Raw genomic sequence first — 24,768 nt, 5'->3', positions numbered from 1 at the left:
CAAGGAAAATCACTCAGGTCGTACTGTACAGAATGTGGGGAGAATTTACATAACCCTAATTATACGCATCAGCCCAAGACTACCTGTTCTAATAGCTCTTCTGATTCTGTTTCCATGATTGGCGTCCATGATTATGGAACCAAACTTGGGCTGAAATGGAAGGTTAAGAGAAACCCTCAGTAAGTTTTTCCCCCTTTGTCGTTTGTTGTTATTCAATTATGAAGATTATTTCGCTTAACATTAGGGGGTTTTGTCTCGAGGGGAAGATCAACAAACTAGGGTGGGTTAAGAACTTAATTTTAAAGGAAAAACCGAACTTTTTGGTACTGCAAGAAACTAGGTTGAACACAATGGATGATAGGTGGATTCAAGCTTTATGGGGTTCTCCTGATTGTGATTTTATTCAAAAAGAGAAGGTCGGGAATTCGGGTGGTCAGTTATTAATATGGGATACGGGGTGCTTTGAAGCTGGTTGTATTATTAGGATGGAGTGTGTTATTGGTGTCCAAGGTAAGTGGGTAGATAGTCAGAGATCGATGTATGTTGTTAATGTGTATGGCCCGCACGAAGATGTTAAGAAAGTGGCTTTATGGAATTCTTTAACAAATGCTTTAGATAATGGTAGTGATGAAGCTTGGGTTCTGTGTGGGGATTTCAATGAGGTTAGGGTTCCGGAAGATAGGTTTAATTGTGATTTTATAGGTTATAGAGCTCGTAGGTTTAATGAGTTTATTAGTGATAATCGGTTGATTGAGATTCCATTAGGAGGTAGGAACTTCACAAGGGTTAGTGAAGATGGTATTAAGTATAGTAAGTTGGATAGGTTCCTTGTGACAGATAGCTTTGTTCAACTATGGGGTGATCTTACGGCATTGGTAATGGATAGAAAACACTCCGATCATTGTCTGATTATGCTTAGCGATGGTGAAAGAAATTTTGGCCCGAAACCGTTTAAGGTGTTTGATGCATGGTTCAAAGATGAAGAAAGTGTGAAAGTTGTTCATGATGCATGGGAGACTCAAGTTCCCATTAATAATAGAAAAGATTGCATGTTTCAAAATAAATTAAAAAATGTCAAGTTTGCTTTGAAAGATTGGAGTAATAGTAAATTCTACAAGTTAGACGAGGAAATAGAAGTTCTTAAAAAGAAAGCACTTGACATTGAACTTAAAGCCGAGACATCTACACTCAATGAAGTAGAACTTGAGGATTGGAGAGAGTCGAGAAAAAGGTGGTTGGAAAAAGATAAGTTTAAGAATGATATGCTCAAACAAAAGGCAAGATTAAAATGGTTATTGGAGGGTGATTGTAGTGACCCGAACTTTTCCATGTTTATATATATATATATATTAAATGAAATTGTTATTTACATGATTAAGTGTTTCTAACATGTTAAGCAATCAAACTTGTTAAGACTTGATTAATTGAAATAGGTTTCATATAGACAATTGACCACCCAAGTTGACCGGTGATTCACGAACGTTAAAACTTGTAAAAACTATACGATGACATATATATGGTTATATATATAGTTAACATGATTTTATTATAAGTATGTATCTCATTAGGTATTTTAACAATGAGTTATATACATAAAAATGAGACTATTAATTTAAGAAACTCGAAAACGATATATATAACGATTATCGTTATAACAACGTCTTACTAGGTACATATGAATCATATTAAGATATTGATACACTTGGTTAATTATGTTAAATTATAAGTAAATATATTATTAAGTGTATTAACAATGAAATACATATGTAAAAATAAGACTACTAACTTAATGATTTCGAAACGAGACATATATGTAACGATTATCGTTGTAACGACATTTAACTATATATATATATCATACTAAGATATATTATATATCATAATATCATGATAATATAACAATTTAACATCTCATTTGTTATAATAAACAATGGGTTAACAACATTCAACAAGATCGTTAACCTAAAGGTTTCAAAACAACATTTACATGTAACGACTAACGATGACTTAACGACTCAGTTAAAATGTATATACATGTAGTGTTTTAATATGTATTCATACACTTTTGAAAGACTTCAAGACACTTATCAAAATACTTCTACTTAACAAAAATGCTTACAATTACATCCTCGTTCAGTTTCATCAACAATTCTACTCGTATGCACCCGTATTCGTACTCGTACAATACACAACTTTTAGATGTATGTACTATTGGTATATACACTCCAATGATCAGATCTTAGCAGCCCATGTGAGTCACCTAACACATGTGGGAACCATCATTTGGCAATTAGCATAAAATATCTCATAAAATTACAAAAATATGAGTAATCATTCATGACTTATTTACATGAAAACAAAATTACATATCCTTTATATCTAATCCATACACCAACGACCAAAAACACCTACAAACACTTTCATTCTTCAATTTTCTTCATCTAATTGATATCTCTCAAGTTCTATCTTCAAGTTCTAAGTGTTCTTCATAAATTCTAAAAGTTCTAGTTTCATAAAATCAAGAATACTTCCAAGATTGCAAGTTTACTTCCAAGTTTTCTAAATCCATTCCAAGTAATCATCCAAGATCAAGAAACCTTTGTTACTTACAGTAGGTTATCTTTCTAATACAAGGTAATAATCATATTCAAACTTTAATTCAATTTCTATAACTATAACAATCTTATTTCGAGTGGAAATCTTACTTGAAATTGTTTTCGTGTCATGATTCTGCTTCAAGAACTTTCAAGCCATCCAAGGATCCTTTGAAGCTAGATCTATTTTTTTCATTTCCAGTAGGTTTATCCAAGGAACTTGAGGTAGTAATAATGTTCATAACATCATTCGATTCATACATATAAAGCTATCTTATTCGAAGGTTTAAACTTGTAATCACTAGAACATAGTTTAGTTAATTCTAAACTTGTTCGCAAATAAAAGTTAATCCTTCTAACTTGACTTTAAAAATCAACTAAACACATGTTCTATATCTATATGATATGCTAACTTAATGATTTAAAACCTGGAAACACGAAAAACACCGTAAAACTGGATTTACGCCGTCGTAGTAACACCGCGGGCTGTTTTGGGTTAGTTAATTAAAAACTATGATAAACTTTGATTTAAAAGTTGTTATTCTGGGAAAATGATTTTTATTATGAATATGAAACTATATCCAAAAATTATGGTTAAACTCAAAGTGGAAGTATGTTTTCTAAAATGGTCATCTAGACGTCGTTCTTTCGACTGAAATGACTACCTTTACAAAAATGACTTGTAACTTATTTTTCCGACTATAAAACTATACTTTTTCTGTTTAGATTCATAAAATAGAGTTCAATATGAAACCATAGCAATTGGATTCACTCAAAACGGATTTAAAATGAAGAAGTTATGGGTAAAACAAGATTGGATAATTTTTTCTCATTTTAGCTACGTGAAAATTGGTAACAAATCTATTCCAACCATAACTTAATCAACTTGTATTGTATATTATGTAATCTTGAGATACCATAGACACGTATACAATGTTTCGACCTATCATGTCGACACATCTATATATATTTCGGAACAACCATAGACACTCTATATGTGAATGTTGGAGTTAGCTATACAGGGTTGAGGTTGATTCCAAAATATATATAGTTTGAGTTGTGATCAATACTGAGATACGTATACACTGGGTCGTGGATTGATTCAAGATAATATTTATCGATTTATTTCTGTACATCTAACTGTGGACAACTAGTTGTAGGTTACTAACGAGGACAGCTGACTTAATAAACTTAAAACATCAAAATGTATTAAAAGTGTTGTAAATATATTTTGAACATACTTTGATATATATGTATATATTGTTATAGGTTTGTGAATTAACCAGTGGCCAAGTCTTACTTTTCGACGAAGTAAAAATCTGTGAAAGTGAGTTATAGTCCCACTTTTAAAATCTAATATTTTTTGGATGAGAATACATGCAGGTTTTATAAATGATTTACAAAATAGACACAAGTACGTGAAACTACATTCTATGGTTGAATTATCGAAATCGAATATGCCCCTTTTTATTAAGTCTGGTAATCTAAGAATTAGGGAACAGACACCCTAATTGACGCGAATCCTAAAGATAGATCTATTGGACCTAACAAACCCCATCCAAATTACCGGATGCTTTAGTACTTCGAAATTTATATCATATCCGAAGGGTGTCTCGGAATGATGGGGATATTCTTATATATGCATCTTGTTAATGTCGGTTACCAGGTGTTCACCATATGAATGATTTTTATCTCTATGTATGGGATGTGTATTGAAATATGAAATCTTATGGTCTATTGTTACGATTTGATATATATAGGTTAAACCTATAACTCACCAACATTTTTGTTGACGTTTAAAGCATGTTTATTCTCCGGTGAATACTAAGAGCTTCCGCTGTTGCATACTAAAATAAGGACAAGATTTGGAGTCCATGTTTGTATGATATTGTGTAAAAACTGCATTCAAGAAACTGATTTCGATGTAACATATTTGTATTGTAAACCATTATGTAATGGTCGTGTGTAAACAGGATATTTTAGATTATCATTATTTGATAATCTACGTAAAGCTTTTTAAACCTTTATTTATGAAATAAAGGTTATGGTTTGTTTTAAAAATGAATGCAGTCTTTGAAAAACGTCTCATATAGAGGTCAAAACCTCGCAACGAAATCAATTAATATGGAACGTTTTTAGTCAATAAGAACGGGACATTTCTGTTGGTATCCGAGCGTTGGTCTTAGAGAACCAGAAAATTTGCATTAGTGTGTCTTATCGAGTTTGTTAGGATGCATTAGTGAGTCTGGACTTCGACCGTGTTTTCTTTAAAAATGATTGCTTAACATTTTTGTTGGAAACTATATATTATTAACATGTATATATTATGTGATATATTAATCTCTTAACATGTTTGATATTGTGTGATAGATGTCTACCTCTAGCACAAATCCCATTGACTCACCTAATAATAACGAAGAGTCGAATATATATTGGACTGATTCACAAGTTCCCGAAGAAGAACCGGAAGAAGAATCAGAACCGGAAGAGGAGGAACCGGAGGAGGAAATAGAACCGGTGGGGGAAATAATAAAATGGTTAAGTAAAAGAAAATCCTTAACCAACCGACCAAGGTTAATTATGGTCAATGGTGTTTCCGCCAAGGAAGCAAAATATTGGGAGGATTACCAATTCTCCGATGAATTGGATTCCGACGAGAATTCCGATGATGTTATAGAAATTACCCCAACTGAATTTAAAAAGGCAAAAGAAAATAATAAGGGAAAGGGCATAAAAATAGATAAATCTAATTCCAACCCCGATGAACTTTATATGTATCGTCAACCCCCGAAGCCCTTAAGTTGTAACAATGACTCGGGAACCTCTAAACCACCAGGTTTTTCTAAACCGTTGTGGAAAACGACAGCTCGTATTAGGGGAACATCATATATCCCTAGAAACTTGGCAAAACGAACCAAAACCGAAGAAGAAGAAATGAGCTAGTCGGAATAAGATAGTTGTATTCGTGTGGTGTAATATATGTAATATAGTGTGCTTATGCTTTATGATATATGTAAAAATTGCTTGTATTAATAAGTATTTTTTTTATGAATCTAACTCTTGTCTATTTTACAGTATAAAAACACAAAATGGATAGACAACCCAATATTTTAAGAGACCTACCTGGAGACATGATTGATGAAATCTTGTCTAGAGTCGGTCAGAATTCTTCGACACAACTATTTACGGCGAAATCAGTTTGTAAGACATTCGAAGAACGTTCCAAGAATGTCTTGGTTTATAAGAGACTTTCGTTTGAAAGATGGGGGATATCACATTGGGAAACCCATAAGTTACGATGTGTTTACTTTGACGCATATATTGCGGGGAACCCAAATGCTATTTTACGCAACGGGTTAAGAAATTATTTTGACTCAATGTATCCGAATATAGGACTTCATGATTTAGAAAAAGCGGCTAACATGCAACATAAAGAAGCATGCTATGCTTACGGGTTAGTAATGTTCGTTTCTCACCAAAGTGAGAAAAAGAACATCGGGCTACAACTATTAAACAAAACGTTCCCACAAGTGACGGAGTCGGTAATTGGGGTAAGAAATGAGGTTTTTAGGTTATTACGAGACTGTTGGTCATTACGTAACCCTCGTCCCTTTGACGACGTTACAACACGCTGTCTTATCAACGGCCATAACGGTTATGTTCCACAAGACCAAGGATGGGAAGTAGTCCTAGTAAAACCAGAATGCATGACTTGTTTCTGGACGTATGAATTACGTGTCTTTATTGCCTTTGCTGAACGACTTGTGTACTAGCTAGAATTATCTTCACAACTATCTTGTATCAAAGTTATTGTGTGCTATATTTCATGCTTTATGTAAAATAAGCGGTATTGTAAGTTTGTAAAATATTGTATAAAAGTTTGAACGCGAAATATTATTATAATCAGTTTTTCATATAGAATTGTAGTAGTTGAATTGTATATTAGCTACTAAGTATGAACTTAACGGGTAGGTACTACCCGAATTTAAACTTATAAAACGCTAATATGAAAAAAAAGCTTTTATAAATGAGTTCATATTATGCTACGAAATACTATTAACTACTCTTAATATTCTGTATGATTAACTTGTTCCATTTGACTATTTTTAAGGAAATGGCACCGACTACTCGACACACCGTGAATATGAATGAAGAGGAATTCCGTACTTTTCTAGCTTCAAACATAGCCGCAGTATAGGCTGCGCTATATACCAACAATAACCTTGGATCTAGCAGTACAGGAAATCGTGTAGGATGCACCTACAAAGAATTCACTGCTTGCAAACCTTTGGAATTTGATGGAACCGAAGGACCGATCGAATTGAAACGGTGGACCGAGAAGGTCGAATCGGTGTTTGCCATAAGTAAGTGTACTGAAGAGGACAAAGTGAAGTACGCTACGCATACCTTCATAGGTTCTGCGTTAACATGGTGGAATACCTATCTAGAGCAAGTGGGACAAGATGATGCGTACGCACTACCGTGGTCAGCATTCAAGCACTTGATGAACGAGAAGTACCGTCCCAGAACCGAGGTCAATAAGCTCAAGACAGAACTTAGAGGGTTACGAACCCAAGGATATGATATTACCACGTACGAAAGACGATTCACAGAATTGTGCCTATTGTGTCCGGGAGCGTTCGAAGATGAGGAAGAGAAGATCGACGCGTTTGTGAAAGGATTTTCGGAAAGAATCCAAGAAGATATAAGTTCACACGAGCCCGCCTCCATACAACAGGCATGTAGAATGGCTCACAAACTAGTGAACCAGATTGAGGAAAGAATTAAAGAACAGACGGCTGAGGAGGCCAATATGAAGCAAGTCAAAAGAAAGTGGGAGGAAAACGGTGATAAGAATCACCAATACAACAACAACAGCAACTACAACAATCATCCCAACAACAATAACAACCGCAACAACAACAACAATCAGAAGCAGCTATGCCAAAGGTGTGAAAAGTATCACTCGGGGTTCTGCACCAAATTTTGCAACAAGTGTAAAAGAAATGGTCATAGCGCAGTGAAGTGTGAGGTCTACGGACCAGGGGTTAACAGAACGAAAGGAACAAATGGTGTCGGAACGAGTAATGGCGGAGCAAGTAGTGTCGGAGCAAGTTATGCCAATGTAGTTTGTTATAAATGTGGAAAACCGGGCCACATTATTAGAAATTGCCCGAACCAGGAGAACACGAATGGACAAGGCCGCGGAAGAGTTTTCAATATTAATGCGGCAGAGGCACAGGAAGACCCGGAGCTTGTTACGGGTACGTTTCTTATTGACAATAAATCTGCTTACGTTTTATTTGATTCGGGTGCGGATAGAAGCTATATGAGTAGAGATTTTTGTGCTAAATTAAGTTGTCCATTGACGCCGTTGGATAGTAAATTTTTACTCGAATTAGCAAACGGTAAATTAATTTCAGCAGATAATATATGCCGGAATCGAGAAATTAAACTGGGTAGCGAAATATTTAAGATTGATTTGATACCAGTAGAGTTAGGGAGTTTTGATGTAATAGTTGGCATGGACTGGCTGAAGAAGGTGAAAGCAGAGATCGTATGTTATAAAAATACAATTCGCATTGTACGAGAAGAAGGAGAACCCTTAATGGTGTACGGAGAAAAGGGCAACATGAAGCTACATCTTATTAGTAATTTGAAGGCACAAAAACTAATAAGAAAAGGTTGCTATGCTGTTCTAGCACACGTCGAGAAAGTACAAACTGAAGAAAAGAGCATCAATGATGTTCCCGTCGCAAAAGAATTTCCCGATGTATTTTCGAAAGAATTACCGGGACTACCTCCACATCGATCTGTTGAATTTCAAATAGATCTTGTACCAGGAGCTGCACCAATAGCTCGTGCTCCTTATAGACTTGCACCCAGCGAGATGAAAGAACTGCAAAGCCAACTGCAAGAACTATTAGAACGTGGTTTCATTCGACCAAGCACATCACCATGGGGAGCTCCTGTTTTGTTTGTCAAGAAGAAGGATGGTACATTTAGGTTGTGTATTGACTACAGAGAGTTGAACAAACATACCATCAAAAACCGTTAACCACTGCCGAGAATTGACGACTTATTTGATCAACTACAAGGCTCGTCGGTTTATTCGAAGATCAATTTACGTTCTGGATATCATCAAATGCGAGTAAAGGAGGATGATATTCCAAAAACTGCTTTTAGGACGCGTTATGGTCATTACGAGTTTATGGTTATGCCGTTTAGATTGACTAACGCACCAGCTGTGTTCATGGACCTTATGAACCGAGTGTGTGAGCCATATCTTGACAAGTATGTCATTGTTTGACATACTTATTTACTCAAAGAATGATCAAGAGCACGAAGAACATTTGAGAAAAGTGCTAGAAGTATTGAGGAAAGAAAAACTGTACGCTAAGTTTTCAAAGTGTGCATTTTGGTTGGAAGAAGTTCAATTCCTCTGTCACATAGTGAACAAAGAAGGTATCCAGGTGGACCCGGCAAAGATCGAAACCGTTGAAAAGTGGGAAACTCCAAAAACTCCGAAGCATATACTTCAATTTTTAGGATTGGCTGGTTACTACAGAAGATTCATCCAAGATTTCTCCAAAATAGCAAAACCCTTGACTGCATTAACGCATAAAGGGAAGAAATTTGAATAGAAGGATGAACAAGAGAAGGCGTTTCAATTATTGAAGAAAAAGCTAACTACGGAACCTATATTGTCATTGCCTGAAGGGAATGATGATTTTGTGATTTATTGTGACGCATCAAAGCAAGGTCTCGGTTGTGTATTAATGCAATCGACGAAGGTGATTGCTTATGCGTCTAGACAATTGAAGATTCACGAGCAAAATTATACGACGCATGATTTGGAATTAGGCGCGGTTGTTTTTGCATTAAAGACTTGGAGGCACTACTTATATGGGGTCAAAAGTATTATATATACCGACCACAAAAGTCTTCAACACATATTTAATCAGAAACAACTGAATATGAGGCAGTGTAGGTGGATTGAATTGTTGAATGATTACGACTTTGAGATTCGTTACCATCCGGGGAAGGCAAATGTGGTAGCCGACGCCTTGAGCAGAAAGGACAGAGAACTCATTCGAGTAAAATCTATGAATATAATGATTCATACTAACCTTACTACTCAAATAAAGGAGGCGCAACAAGGAGTTTTAAAAGAGGGAAATTTAAAGGATGAAATACCCAAAGGACCGGAGAAGCATCTTAATATTCTGAAAGACGGAACCCGGTATAGGGCTGAAAGAATTTGGGTACCAAAATTTGGAGATATGAGAGAAATGGTACTTAGAGAAGCTCATAAAACCAGATACTCAATACATCCTGGAACGGGGAAGATGTACAAGGATCTTAAGAAACATTTTTGGTGGCCAGGTATGAAAGCCGATATTGCTAAATATGTAGGAGAATGTTTGACGTGTTCTAAGGTCAAAGCTGAACATCAAAAACCATCAGGTCTACTACAACAACCTGAAATCCCAGAATGGAAATGGGAAAACATTACCATGGATTTCATTACTAAATTGCCAAGGACTGCAAGTGGTTATGATACTATTTGGGTAATAGTTGATCGTCTCACCAAGTCAGCATACTTCCTGCCAATAAGAGAAGATGACAAGATGGAGAAGTTAGCACGACTGTATTTGAAGGAAGTCGTCTCCAGACATGGAATACCAATCTCTATTATCTCTGATAGGGATGGCAGATTTATTTCAAGATTCTGACAGACATTACAGCAAGCATTAGGAACTCGTCTAGACATGAGTACTGCCTATCATCCAAAAACTGATGGGCAGAGCGAAAGGACGATACAAACGCTTGAAGACATGCTACGAGCATATGTTATTGATTTTGGAAACAGTTGGGATCGACATCTACCGTTAGCAGAATTTTCCTACAACGACAGCTACCATTCAAGCATTGAGATGGCGCCGTTTGAAGCACTTTATAGTAGAAAGTGCAGGTCTCCGATTTGCTGGAGTGAAATGGGGGATAGACAGATTACGGGTCCGGAGATAATACAAGAAACTACCGAGAAAATCATCTAAATTCAACAAAGATTGAAAACCGCCCAGAGTCGACAAAAGAGCTACACGGACAGTAAAAGAAAAGATATAGAGTTTGAAATTGGAGAAATGGTCATGCTTAAGGTTTCACCTTGGAAAGGCGTTGTTCGATTTGGTAAACGGGGGAAACTAAATCCAAGGTACATTGGACCATTCAAGATTATAGATCGTGTCGGACCAGTAGCTTACCAACTGGAGCTACCTCAACAACTCGCGGCTGTACATAACACTTTCCACGTCTCAAATTTGAAGAAATGTTTTACTAAAGAAGATCTCACTATTCCGTTGGACGAAATCCAAATCAATGAAAAACTTCAATTCATTGAAGAACCCGTCGAAATAATGGATCGTGAGGTTAAGAGACTTAAACAAAACAAGATACCGATTGTTAAGGTTCGATGGAATGCTCGTAAAGGACCCGAGTTCACCTGGGAGCGTGAAGATCAGATGAAGAAGAAATACCCGCATTTATTTCCAGAAGATACGTCAACACCTCCAACTGCTTAAAATTTCGGGACGAAATTTATTTAACGGGTAGGTACTGTAGTGACCCGAACTTTTTCATGTTTATATATATATTAAATGAAATTGTTATTTACATGATTAAGTGTTTCCAACATGTTAAGCAATCAAACTTGTTAAAACTTGATTAATTGAAATAGGTTTCATATAGACAATTGACCACCCAAGTTGACCGGTGATTCACGAACGTTAAAACTTGTAAAAACTATACGATGACATATATATGGTTATATATATAGTTAACATGATTTTATTATAAGTATGTATCTCATTAGGTATTTTAACAATGAGTTATATACATAAAAATTAGACTATTAATTTAAGAAACTCGAAAACGATATATATAACGATTATCGTTATAACAACGTCTTACTAGGTACATATGAATCATATTAAGATATTGATACACTTGGTTAATTATGTTAAATGATAAGTAAATATATTATTAAGTGTATTAACAATGAAATACATATGTAAAAATAAGACTACTAACTTAATGATTTTGAAACGAGACATATATGTAACGATTATCGTTGTAACGACATTTAACTGTATATATATCATACTAAGATATATTATATATCATAATATCATGATAATATAACAATTTAACATCTCATTTGTTATAATAAACAATGGGTTAATAACATTCAACAAGATCGTTAACCTAAAGGTTTCAAAACAACATTTACATGTAACGACTAACGATGACTTAACGACTCAGTTAAAATGTATATACATGTAGTGTTTTAATATGTATTCATACACTTTTGAAAGACTTCAAGACACTTATCAAAATACTTCTACTTAACAAAAATGCTTACAATTACATCCTCGTTCAGTTTCATCAACAATTCTACTCGTATGCACCCGTTATCGTACTCGTACAATACACAGCTTTTAGATGTATGTACTATTGGTATATACACTCCAATGATCAGCTCTTAGCTGCTCATGTGAGTCACCTAACACATGTGGGAACCATCATTTGGCAAATAGCATAAAATATCTCATAAAATTACAAAAATATGAGTAATCATTCATGACTTATTTACATGAAAACAAAATTACATATCCTTTATATCTAATCCATACACCAACGACCAAAAACACCTAAAAACACTTTAATTCTTCAATTTTCTTCATCTAATTGATCTCTCTCAAGTTCTATCTTCAAGTTCTAAGTGTTCTTCATAAATTCCAAAAGTTCTAGTTTCATAAAATCAAGAATACTTCCAAGATTGCAAGTTTACTTCCAAGTTTTCTAAATCCATTCCAAGTAATCATCCAAGATCAAGAAACCTTTGTTACTTACAGTAGGTTATCTTTCTAATACAAGGTAATAATCATATTCAAACTTTAATTCAATTTCTATAACTATAACAATCTTATTTCGAGTGGAAATCTTACTTGAAATTGTTTTCGTGTCATGATTCTGCTTCAAGAACTTTCAAGCCATCCAAGGATCCTTTGAAGCTAGATCTATTTTTTTCATTTCTAGTAGGTTTATCCAAGGAACTTTAGGTAGTAATGATGTTCATAACATCATTCGATTCATACATATAAAGCTATCTTATTCGAAGGTTTAAACTTGTAATCACTAGAACATAGTTTAGTTAATTCTAAACTTGTTCGCAAATAAAAGTTAATCCTTCTAACTTGACTTTTAAAATAAACTAAACACATGTTCTATATCTATATGATATGCTAACTTAATGATTTAAAACCTGAAAACACGAAAAACACCGTAAAACCGGATTTACGCCGTCGTAGTAACACCGCGGGCTGTTTTGGGTTAGTTAATTAAAAACTATGATAAACTTTGATTTAAAAGTTGTTATTCTGAGAAAATGATTTTTATTATGAACATAAAACTATATCCAAAATTTATAGTTAAACTCAAAGTGGAAGTATGTTTTCTAAAATGGTCATCTAGGCGTCGTTCTTTCGACTGAAATGACTACCTTTACAAAAATGACTTGTAACTTATTTTTCCGACTATAAAACTATACTTTTTCTGTTTAGATTCATAAAATAGAGTTCAATATGAAACCATAGTAATTTGATTCACTCAAAACGGATTTAAAATGAAGAAGTTATGGGTAAAACAAGATTGGATAATTTTTTCTCATTTTAGCTACGTGAAAATTGGTAACAAATCTATTCCAACCATAACTTAATCAAATTGTATTGTATATTATGTAATCTTGAGATACCATAGACACGTATACAATGTTTCGACCTATCATGTCGACACATCTATATATATTTCGGAACAACCATAGACACTCTATATGTGAATGTTGGAGTTAGCTATACAGGGTTGAGGTTGATTCCAAAATATATATAGTTTGAGTTGTGATCAATACTGAGATACGTATACACTGGGTCGTAGATTGATTCAAGATAATATTTATCGATTTATTTCTGTACATCTAACTGTGGACAACTAGTTGTAGGTTACTAACAAGGACAGCTGACTTAATAAACTTAAAACATCAAAATGTATTAAAAGTTTTGTAAATATATTTTGAACATACTTTGATATATATGTATATATTGTTATAGGTTTGTGAATCAACCAGTGGCCAAGTCTTACTTTCCGACGAAGTAAAAATCTGTGAAAGTGAGTTATAGTCCCACTTTTAAAATCTAATATTTTTGGGATGAGAATACATGCAAGTTTTATAAATGATTTACAAAATAGACACAAGTACGTGAAACTACATTCTATGGTTGAATTATCGAAATCGAATATGCCCCTTTTTATTAAGTCTGGTAATCTAAGAATTAGGGAACAGACACCCTAATTGACGCGGATCCTAAAGATAGATCTATTGGGCCTAATAAACCCCATCCAAAGTACCGGATGCTTTAGTACTTCGAAATTTATATCATATCCGAAGGGTGTCCCGGAATGATGGGGATATTCTTATATATGCATCTTGTTAATGTCGGTTACCAGGTGTTCACCATATGAATGATTTTTATCTCTATGTATGGGATGTGTATTGAAATATGAAATCTTGTGGTCTATTGTTACGATTTGATATATATAGGTTAAACCTATAACTCACTAACATTTTTGTTGATGTTTAAAGCATGTTTATTCTCAGGTGAATACTAAGAGCTTCCGCTGTTGCATACTAAAATAAGGACAAGATTTGGAGTCCATGTTTGTATGATATTGTGTAAAAACTGCATTCAAGAAACTGATTTCGATGTAACATATTTGTATTGTAAACCATTATGTAATGGTCGTGTGTAAACAGGATATTTTAGATTATCATCATTTGATAATCTACGTAAAGCTTTTTAAACCTTTATTTATGGAATAAAGGTTATGGTTTGTTTTAAAAATGAATGCAGTCTTTGAAAAACGTCTCATATAGAGGTCAAAACCTGGCAACAAAATCAATTAATATGGAACGTTTTTAATCAATAAGAACGGGACATTTCAGTGATGAGAACACGCGTTTTTTTCATTCATTTATAAGGAGGAATCACAATAAAAGTAACATTCGAGGTCTCACTATTAACGGGGTTTGGAATGATTCTCCATGCACTATAAAGAAAGAGAGTTATGAGCATTTCAAAGGTCGTTTTATGGAAGTTGATATTGATCGGCCTAGTATGGAAGATTTAGAATATCCATCTTTGTCATCCGAGAAGGCTGCTGAATTAGAAACACGTATTAGTGAACAAGAAATTAAAGAGGCGGTGTTCGATTGTGGTAGCACGAAGGCACCCGGGCCGGACGGTTTTAATATGAGATTTTTTAAACAATTTTGGAAAAAATAAAAGATGATCTAGTTGGTGCAATTGAGTGGTTTTTGGAAAAAGGTGAGTTCTCGAAAGGATGTAATGCATCTTTTATTACACTAATCCCGAAGAAGAAGAATCCGGTTGGTCTTAATGATTTTCGACCGATTAGCCTTATCAGTAGTTATTATAAGATAGTAGCAAAAATTTTGTCTAATCGTTTGAAGAAATCAATCCCATCACTAGTCGGGTATGAACAAAGCGCTTTTATTAAAGGAAGATTTATCTTAGACGGGGCGTTGATTGTTAATGAGACTATTGATTATTTAAAAGTGAAAAAGAAGAAAGGTATCATCTTTAAGGTTGATTTCGAAAAGGCGTTTGATTGCCTAAATTGGAACTTTTTGATGGAGGTGATGAAGTGCATGGGATTTGGCTCTAAATGGAGAAAGTGGATTCTTGCTTGTCTTAAATCCGCATCCATTTCGGTTCTCGTTAATGGGTCCCCTACCGAAGAATTTTCACTTGAAAGGGGTATTCGGCAAGGTGATCCCTTGTCGCCTTTTCTTTTTATTTTGGCGGGGGAAGGTTTGAATATATTAGCTAAAGCGGCCGTTGATAAGGGTTTGTTTAGAGGAGTGGAGGTAGGTAATGACATGGTCCTTATTTCTCACTTACAATATGCCGACGACACTATATTTTTAGGTGAGTGGAATTCGAATAATGCTTATAGCCTTCAAAATCTTCTCAAATGTTTTGAACTTGCATCGGGTCTAAAAGTTAACTTTCATAAAAGTTTCGTTTACGGGATTGGGGTTAGTATTAATGAGATTAGTTCTATGGCCCGACTTTTGAACTGCCAAGTTGGATCCTTTCCGTTTACCTACCTCGGGTTGCCAATCGGGGCAAAGATGACTAAAGCTAGTAGTTGGAACCCGGTGATTGATAAATTCAAAGCTAGACTTTCGAGTTGGAAAATGCGTTCGTTGTCATTCGGGGGAAGATTAGTCCTAATTAAATCGATCCTTAATAGTTTGCCATTGTATTATTTCTCTCTTTATCGTGCTCCGCCATGTGTGTTAAAACTTCTTGAGAGTGTGAGGCGTGTGTTTTTTTGGGGCGGGTCGGATTCGGGCTCTAAATTATCATGGGTAAAATGGGAAAATGTTCTATCTTCCTATGAAAGTGGGGGATTGAATATTGGTTCTTTGAAAAATAAAAATTTAGCCCTTTTAGGGAAATGGTGGTGGAGGTTTAAAACCGAAACCGATTCTCTTTGGGCTAAACTTATTCGGAGCATTTACGGATCGTGTGGTGGCTTAGATTTGGGGCACGAAGCAATTCGTTCCCTAAAACCTAGTGTTTGGCGTTCTATTGTCTTAACAGGTTTCGATATTAACAACATTGGTGTCAATTTCAGCGGGTCTTTTAGTAAACAAGTTTGTGCAGATTCTCATAAATCTTTCTGGCATGAAATCTGGGTGGGTGGGTCTCGGCTTCGGGACTCATTCCCTGGGCTTTATCGTTTAGAAAGTGACAAAGAAGCGGCTATTAAAGATCGTGTGGACGTGAACAGTGGACTGATTTCGTGCAAATGGTGCTGGACAAGACTTCCTACTGGTAGAACCGGGGCTCGGTTACAGGAACTGTGTAGCTTAATTGCTGCATATAATTTTTCTGCTGACATCACAGGTGACGTGTGCAGATGGTCATTTTCAAGCGATGGGACTTTTTCGGTAAAACAGTTATGAATTTTGATTGAAGAATGTTCAAGTTCGGGTGCGGGTTCTACTATGCGTAATGCTTTGGTACCAAAAAAACTTGAAGTGTTCGTGTGGAGGGCGGTGCAAAGGCGCCTTCCATCTCGTGTGGAACTTGATAAGCGAGGTATTGATTTACATACTATTAGATGCCCTCTTTGTGATGAGGATCTCGAGACCATAGATCATATATTAATTTTCTGCAAACATGCTTACGACCTATGGGTTCGAGTATTCGCGTGGTGGGGTCTTGGTAATGTAACAAACTTAAGTATTAGTGAGATTCTTCGTGGTAATAGCTCGGTTGGAATGACAAGTCTAGGAAGAACGATTTGGCAAGCGGTCGAGTGGGTGTTTTCATATCATATTTGGAAGAATAGGAACAATAAAGTGTTTCGAGGTACGAATTGGAGTATTTCGGTGGCTTTCAACGAGGTTCAAATCAAGTCATTCGAGTGGATTTCGAATCGGATCAAGAAAAGAAAGTTAGATTGGCTATCTTGGGTGAATGATCCAAGTGTTTATTTGAAATTGTAATATGTATCTTTCTTGTAGTGTGTGTTTATTTGGGTGTTGATTGCTCTCTTTGCAATCTATTTTGTTGTATTTGGTTCATGGTCCTTTCATGGGGTCATTGAGCCGAAACTTTTGTATGTTTGTGGTTTCTTTTAAAGCTTACTTGCATTTCAAAAAAAAAAAAAAAAAACAACTTGCACGTTGCGATCTGCATCTCCTGAGTTCAACTAGCTGTTATTTAAACTTTTTTTTTTTCTTTGCAAAACTGGGAAATATATTAAAAAAGGGCTAAGCCCAACATATTACAATACAACTATACAAGTGCAGTCTCAAAGCCCACTAAGACAACAACACATACATCAAAAGTACAGCCCAATTAAACAACAAAATGCCATCTACCATTTGCCCATTTCATTTCCCATAACTTTGCTGTTATTTAAATTTATTTGATGCTTAATGTAAAATATTTGATTTTCTTTCTTACAAATTTCTTGACATTATGGACAGAAATAGTTTAACACAATCCAGTTAGCACATACAAGCAAAATGATAAACAGATAGAATGCAATAGACATATACAAACATATTTAATAAATTATATTGAAGATGTTTGTAGCAAATGAATCAGTTTCTCCAAATTAACCATAGATGAACCCGAAAGCAAAGAACACGCGCTATGCGCCTTGTTCTTCCAATCAATAGAATTCTTCCTCAACTCGTTCCCTTTTTCTCCGTCCATCAACTCAATCACTAATTTTGCAACATCGTCGTTCTTCACATTGTTGTCTATCTCCATAGCCACCCCCCACTTATTGCAACTCCACCAACAATTCGGTTGTTGATCAGCAAAAAACGGCCAACAAATCATTGGTACTCCACTAGAAATACTCTCAATCGTTGAATTCCATCCACTATGTGTTAAAAAACCACCTATTGACGGATGACTTAAAACTTGTTCTTGCGGACACCAGCTAGCCAACAACCCTCTTTCTTTGGTCTCATTCAAAAAACCGGTTGGAAGCACAGCAGAGTTCCCAATAACCAAATCGGGCCGAATTATCCACAAAAATGATTTTTTGCTCTTTGCGAGTCCCCAACAAAACTCTACTAGTTGCTGATGTGTCATCACCGTGACGCTACCAAAATTCACATAAATAACTGACGATGGCACTTTGGCGTTTAACCATTTCAAGCATTCGGGCTCTTCTATCCATAGATTTGATTTGATGGACGATAGACGCTTATCGACAGTATTGTTCTCTAGTAGATTTAAAGGGCCTATTCCATAGCATAAAGGAAACGTTAAAGAGAGCGTTTTCAAAACATCAGGTTCCAGTTCATCGAACGTATTGAAAATCATGCCGGAAGCTGATTTAGCTCTCTCTATTTCCCTGTATGCAAATCCAACCATAAACTCGTCGCCAGGGTGAACGATTCTTACAAAAGGAGGAATATCTCTTAGACGTATACCACTCATGGTGGGTACGAAGTCTACAACTGTATCAAGATAACCGTTTACTAGATCGCTCGGATCTGTATGCACAAAAAAATGTAATTAGACTATAAATAGAACGAAATATATCTTACAAAACATACAAACTTATGAATAATGAATAATTAGATAACAAGTTATAGAAAGGGCAGTGATCCGTACACAACTAATTTTTAACCGTACACAATCAGATATGCTTCATGATGTTGTACAGTGCAACACATTAAAGCATTTTGATTGGGTATGATTAAAAATTAATTGTCACTCTTATAAAAAAAACGTTAATTACCTTTGAGGGGCATTAAGCCCTTTTGTATAAGATCAGGATACCGATCGTAACATATCAAAGAAGCAGCACCTGCGGTCCAGAACAGAATCCCGGGAATATCGAATTCTTGGGCAACTGGGAGTGTAAAACCCATAAGAAAGTCGGCTACAACGCAAGTCACGGGTGATTTAGAAGCACCGACTTTCTCAATAACGCTCTTAAACGGGCCCACGCCAGTTTCATGAAGGGACTTGAGTGTGGTTGCCGTATCTTGGGTGACATCATTGTTTTCAGGCGGTGGGAGGCCGTCAGGGATTGATTCAAAGCTGAAGGACGAGAGACCGTGTAAGGCGTCAGGGCCTAGAGATCTAAGGAGGCGTTGATGGTTGAATTCGGTGTTAACGAATGTGATGATGAAGCCTTTGGAATGTAGGATTTTAGCTAGTTTTAGCATTGGGTTTATGTGACCTTGTGCTGGTGCTGGTATGCATATTGCATGTGGCTTATTTCCTTGCTCTGAACCCATGTGTACAAGTGAAGACTCTAAATTTTTGAAAACATCTAACAATTTGCTTATAAATAAATAATGAAGAATAGCTAGGCTAATAAAATGAAAACATCGAATCAAATTAGACAATCAAGTAGCAATCCAAGGCCCCGCAACTCAATGATGAGTCTTATAATATGAGAAAGAAAGAATCTGTTATTTATTCTTCTAAACTAAAGTGTTTTTGTCCATATTAATAAGTGATGAGCTTTGGCAAAAAAAAAAATGAAAAATTATTAGAATTAACCAAAAGTGTCAAATAAATGGCCGTTATGGTATTAAAAATGTGTTTTTGTCCATTTTATGGCACGTTATTTTTGACCTTTTGTTATGCTTATGTCATGCTGTTAGTTGAGTTTCAACAACAATAGTTCAAGTATAGTTATCATAAAACAGATTGAACAAAAATTTTCCCTCTTGGGGGTATGCAAATGTTTATGTTACTATAGAAACAAAAACGGCTGCAAACCATTCAAGCTTGTCTGAGTGGCCACCGAGTTGCCCAATGAAGCACACCACCCGGGTTCAAATCCTGGCTATGCCAAATTGTTCAAAAAGGGAGTGTGACTAGAGGGTGCGCATAATGCGCAATTCATCTTGTACCAGGTCTCGCGCTCGGGGGGCTTGATTACCCGAGGTTTTACCTTCTATGGGGAGCCAATGTGCTCGTTATAGGAGGGTTTCCTCGCTTACTCAAAAAAAAAAAAAAAAAACGGCTGCATTGTCTATAACATTAACAAAATTGCTTCTTTGGAAGATATAAGGACATGAAGGGAAAAGATAACCTGTTTCACATGCCCATTTAGAAAGAAAAAAAAAACATACAATGTACTATATATCAGAAGACAAACTATGAAACCGAAGGGAAAAACTTCATCAATCTAATCTTGAAAATATTGGCATCTGTATTGTAATACAAGCAAATGGTTCTATGATTTATTGTCCTACAAACTTCAAGTAATCAAAACTTACCTACTTCCAAAGTGAGTTTAAATTGTGCACTGTATTAAATCATTTCATTTGTAAAATTTGCGAACTCTCACTGTCTTCGTCATATTTCCTTCGTACAGACTTATAATTAGTTAATTCAAAAGCTCAAATTCTTTTATACTTTTAAACTGTAATTATTGGGCAATTAGCGCCGCATATATCCTTAGACAATGACAAAGCTTATTATGAGCAAGGAGGTGTTGTGGCCCCAGAAGTTTTTGACATTGTCATGATACTTTTCTAACCGTGGTGGTGATGTCTGTTAACAAATGATATAGTGTTTATTGATTGATTTGTGCAATACATATGAGAGGCTTTATATAGCCATAAACCCTAGCATACATAACGGACCCACAAGCCACTTGGGCCTAACTCTAAACATACTCTAACAATGTCAAAGGCAAGTTATGTACTTTTTGGTGATGTGACAAGGTCAAGAGATGAAAGTTAAATAAAGGGGAGTGTCAAATTTGAGGGTTAAATTTGTGAATGGGTGATGTGGTACAATTTTATTGGTAGTTGGGTATATAATTTATTAATTAATAATATATAAAAATATGTGCTGAAATCTGATTGGCTGAAATATATTTGACACCACCGTCAACTTTTCGACTGACGCCCCGGGCGTCAAATTTTGATGCCGCGTTAGGGGCGTTAAGGGCGTCAAAAAATTACCAAATGGGATGACTAACGCGGCGTTGGGATCAGTCTGATATACACTAAAATACTTTGATATAAAAAATTTATACATGTCTTCTATCTTACTAAGAATCTATATCTATATTCTACATATATATGCCTTCTTACTAAAAATTTATATCATACGCTAAAATCTTTTGATCATACGCTAAAATCTCTTGATCGATAAAATATGCCATGTTTGGCACCCGATATAAAATTGTTGAAGCTTTGTCACCAATTTGAAATATTATTAAAAACACCTAATATTTCTTCAACACGGGTGAATGAGGAACAATGGTCGATCGAAGGGTGTCAATGTAGAATGGCACCAGTACGTAAGTGACGTGACTCGAGAATAGCAACGCAACCACTTTTAGAGAGTAGATCATACCAAACCAAACCAGGTAAGATCTTGCAGAGTACCCCCGTTACACTCGTTTGGTATGATCTACTGCCCAAAAAATGCTTGCTAATATCCGTATGGAAAACAACTATTATCTCGTGCTTTCAAGCACAACTTAACGTAACCCTAGATAAATATCAAGAGCTCCTGTCAATACTATAAACAAAATCGAAGCAGAAACTAATCCCTAATTAGAAAGGAGTAATTGAGAATTTCTCTCAATTTGATGTCACTATCAGCCCAACGGTTTTTTTTCACAAAATAATATTACGAGTAATAATTGAGAATAAAAAAATAAAATATTGCAAGTGACATGGCCATGTGGACCAATGAAATGGTAGAACAAATACGTAATAGAGTATATATAGTAATAAAAAAATAAAATATTGCAAGTGACATGGCCATGTGACCAAAGAAATGTTAGAACAAATACGTAATTTTCTCTACCATTTACAAAGCATGAAGCTTACTGCTGACGTGTCACTCTGACAATTAGTCTGCTAATTAGTATCCACGTGTTAATTTATAATTAAATCCTGATTATTTTTCTTAATCACCAGCATATACTACGTGTCCCAATCAAATTCAACATTAGGAAACCATTTACACCAAAATTATACTCCGTATGAAATAAAAGCAGATGATCCGGTACCCCTCTCTCTCTCTTCAAAACTTTAAAACCTACAACCTTTACGCCGGTGATTATGGTTGCCGGCTGCCGTAATCAAGGCCGCCACTACAAGTAATTTATCCCCTACAATTTTACGCACCTAATGGTATAAATTTTGTATAATATCTCCGGTTTACTTAAAATTGCCAGAACCATCTCCGGTTAATGAATCGCATTACTGAATCTGGAATCCAAAACCCTCTAATTGACTAAAATTGCTCGAAGCTTTTCCGGTCATTTAATCGGTATCCGGAGGTCGACGATTCGTGTTATTTCTTCAAGATTGTTTCGGTATAAAGCACCCATTCTCAGATTCAGGTAATGGATTTCGTTTTGGTTTGCTTTATTTGGCTGCTTCATTCTGAATCGTTAGTTGTTCATCGCTTAGTATTTACAGGTTTGTTGTTATTAGTGCTATTCTTTCCTGTTCTGATATTTGGATTTTATTGGGTAGGCTATTTTTTTATCCTTGTCGTTAACTGCTGCTATTGTTGATACAGGTTTTGGATTGCAAGTTTGTTGCTGTTGAAGGTATTGGTTTACTTTTATTTTTATAGATATTTGGTTGATGTTTTATATGTTGTATATTTTTTGTATTTCTTAATTTATTGCAAGCTTGTATTTTTTGTATTTATGTTGACTGTGTTCTATTCTTGCTAATTGTTCTTTATACTGAAAAATTAAAATCACTGTTGGAAACTAAACTTGATTGTGGGCTATTTGTTTTGGATTTGGGCTTGCAAGTATACAAATATTTTGGATCAAGATTATAGCCCATTGTGTAGAAGCTTCTTGTAATATGTAGTAGTGAAAGTGTGTAGAATGTGTGTAGAATAATCTTGTAAAATATCTAGGTCTAGGAAATATCTAGATAGTAGTAGATGATGGAGTGATCTAGACTACTCCATTGAGTAGTATAAATAGAGGGCTTCACCCCTCATTTGTAATCAAGCAACAAAGCAATTCAATAAGCAATAAAAGAAGAGTTTTCAAGATCAATTAAACTTCTAAATTATCAATCCTCTCTTCCATAAATAATATACACATAACCTCCTATTTCTAACAAATTGGTATCAAGAGCTTGGTTCGACAAGATGATGGCCAACAATGTCATCACGTTTCCTCGCCTCACAAAGGATAATTATGATCGATGGAGCATCCAAATGAAGACCTTCCTAGGTGGACAAGATTTATGGGAGATTGTGGAGGAAGGCTATGAGGAACCTGCAGAAAAAGGTCCTCTCGGCAAGGAGAAAAAATTAATGAAGACGAACGATCAAAAGGCTCTTTCCATCATCCAACAAAGTGTAGATGATGGAGCTTTTGAGAAAATTGCAAGTGCAACCACCGCCAAGAAAGCATGGGAGATCTTGGAGAATTCTTATAAGGGAGTTGATAAGGTGAAAAAGGTTCGACTACAAACACTACGAGGTGAGTTCGAATCCTTAAATAAGAAAGACTCAGAATCAATTTCTGATTATTTTACAAGAGTCTTGGCGGTTGTCAATCAATTAAAGAGGAATGGCGAAACTTTAAGTGATGTGAGGGTCATTGAGAAAATTCTTAGATCATTAGATTCAAAATTCGACTATATAGTCGTAGCCATTGAAGAATCTAAAGATCTAGAATCAATGACTATCGATGAACTCATGGGTTCACTACAAGCCCATGAAGAGAGGTTCAATAAGAAAAATAAGGAGCCTTTGGAGCAAGTTTTACAAGCAAAACTCTCTTTCAAGGAAGAGAACAGTGAAAAGACTCATCAAACGAGTCAACGAGGTCGTGGTCAAGTACGTGGCCTAGGACGAGGGCAAGGATATATCAAACGTGGAGGTTATAGTTCTTACAAAAATGAAGAAAGAAGTCAAGATTTTCACCAGACAAGAGGTCGTGGGAGAGGTTACACAAGTAGAAAGCCAAGGTATGACAATTCTCAAACCAAATGCTATAATTGTCATAAATTTGGCCACTATGCTTCGGAATGCGAGAAGTCAAACAATTACGTGCAAGAAAGAGCAAATTTTGCACAAGAAGATACTGAAGCCTTGGAAAACACTTTGTTACTAGCATGCAAAGGTGAAGATAACAGAGAATCAAATTTGTGGTATCTCGACACGGGTGCAAGCAACCATATGTGCGGTGACAAAAACATGTTTGTGGAGTTAGACGAGGTAATTAGTGGAAATATCACCTTCGGAGATTCCTCTAAAGTCCCGGTTAAAGGCAAAGGTAAGATTCTCATCCGCTTGAAAAATGGAAGGCATCAATTTATCTCTAACGTGTATTATGTGCCCAATATGAAGACGAATATACTGAGTATTGGACAACTCTTGGAGAAAGGCTATGATATTCACATGATAAATCGTACCCTTTCTTTAAGAGACCAAAAAGGAGGTTTGATTGCTAAGGTGCCAATGTCAACGAATAGGATGTTCATGCTAAATATTCAACATGACATTCCAAGATGTTTAAAAGCATGTTTCAA

The 24,768-nt window shown here is 35.5% G+C and overlaps 3 protein-coding genes across 3 annotated transcripts; 2 read left to right on the top strand and 1 right to left on the bottom strand.

Annotated features, from left to right (window-relative positions):
- The first annotated feature begins 350 nt into the window (after positions 1 to 350).
- LOC139857891 (uncharacterized) lies at positions 351 to 14,706 on the top strand. The gene is made up of 2 exons (XM_071846741.1): positions 351 to 1,277; positions 14,692 to 14,706. Exons 1-2 carry the CDS (start codon positions 351 to 353, stop codon positions 14,704 to 14,706), a joined length of 942 nt encoding a protein of 313 aa, XP_071702842.1.
- Positions 14,707 to 16,749: 2,043 nt separating this feature from the next.
- Positions 16,750 to 17,253, top strand: LOC139857889 (uncharacterized). Its single transcript, XM_071846740.1, has one exon. It carries the CDS (start codon positions 16,750 to 16,752, stop codon positions 17,251 to 17,253), a length of 504 nt encoding a protein of 167 aa, XP_071702841.1.
- A 574-nt stretch (positions 17,254 to 17,827) lies between these two features.
- On the bottom strand, positions 17,828 to 19,518 carry LOC139857888 (7-deoxyloganetin glucosyltransferase-like). The gene is made up of 2 exons (XM_071846738.1): positions 19,014 to 19,518; positions 17,828 to 18,765 (listed from the first exon to the last, which is right to left on the bottom strand). The coding sequence occupies exons 1-2, from the start codon at positions 19,516 to 19,518 to the stop codon at positions 17,828 to 17,830; spliced, it is 1,443 nt and encodes a 480-aa protein (XP_071702839.1).
- Positions 19,519 to 24,768: the final 5,250 nt, after the last annotated feature.

Source organism: Rutidosis leptorrhynchoides, chromosome 7, assembly GCF_046630445.1.
Source record: "Rutidosis leptorrhynchoides isolate AG116_Rl617_1_P2 chromosome 7, CSIRO_AGI_Rlap_v1, whole genome shotgun sequence".
NCBI classification, from domain to species: domain Eukaryota; kingdom Viridiplantae; phylum Streptophyta; class Magnoliopsida; order Asterales; family Asteraceae; genus Rutidosis; species Rutidosis leptorrhynchoides.
The sequence above is the reverse complement of the archived record's forward strand: the minus strand, read 5'-3'. Positions and strand labels throughout refer to the sequence as shown.

What these genes read in the sequence shown, in the direction of transcription:
- LOC139857891 (XM_071846741.1), top strand. Translation starts at nt 351, where the DNA reads ATGGATGATAGGTGGATTCAAGCTTTATGGGGTTCTCCTGATTGTGAT.
- LOC139857889 (XM_071846740.1), top strand. Translation starts at nt 16,750, where the DNA reads ATGCGTAATGCTTTGGTACCAAAAAAACTTGAAGTGTTCGTGTGGAGG.
- LOC139857888 (XM_071846738.1), bottom strand. Translation starts at nt 19,518, where the DNA reads ATGGGTTCAGAGCAAGGAAATAAGCCACATGCAATATGCATACCAGCA. An exon ending in GGGCTTAATGCCCCTCAAAG is followed by an intron (nt 18,766 to 19,013) that starts GTAATTAACGTT and finishes TTGTGCATACAG; the next exon opens with ATCCGAGCGATCTAGTAAAC.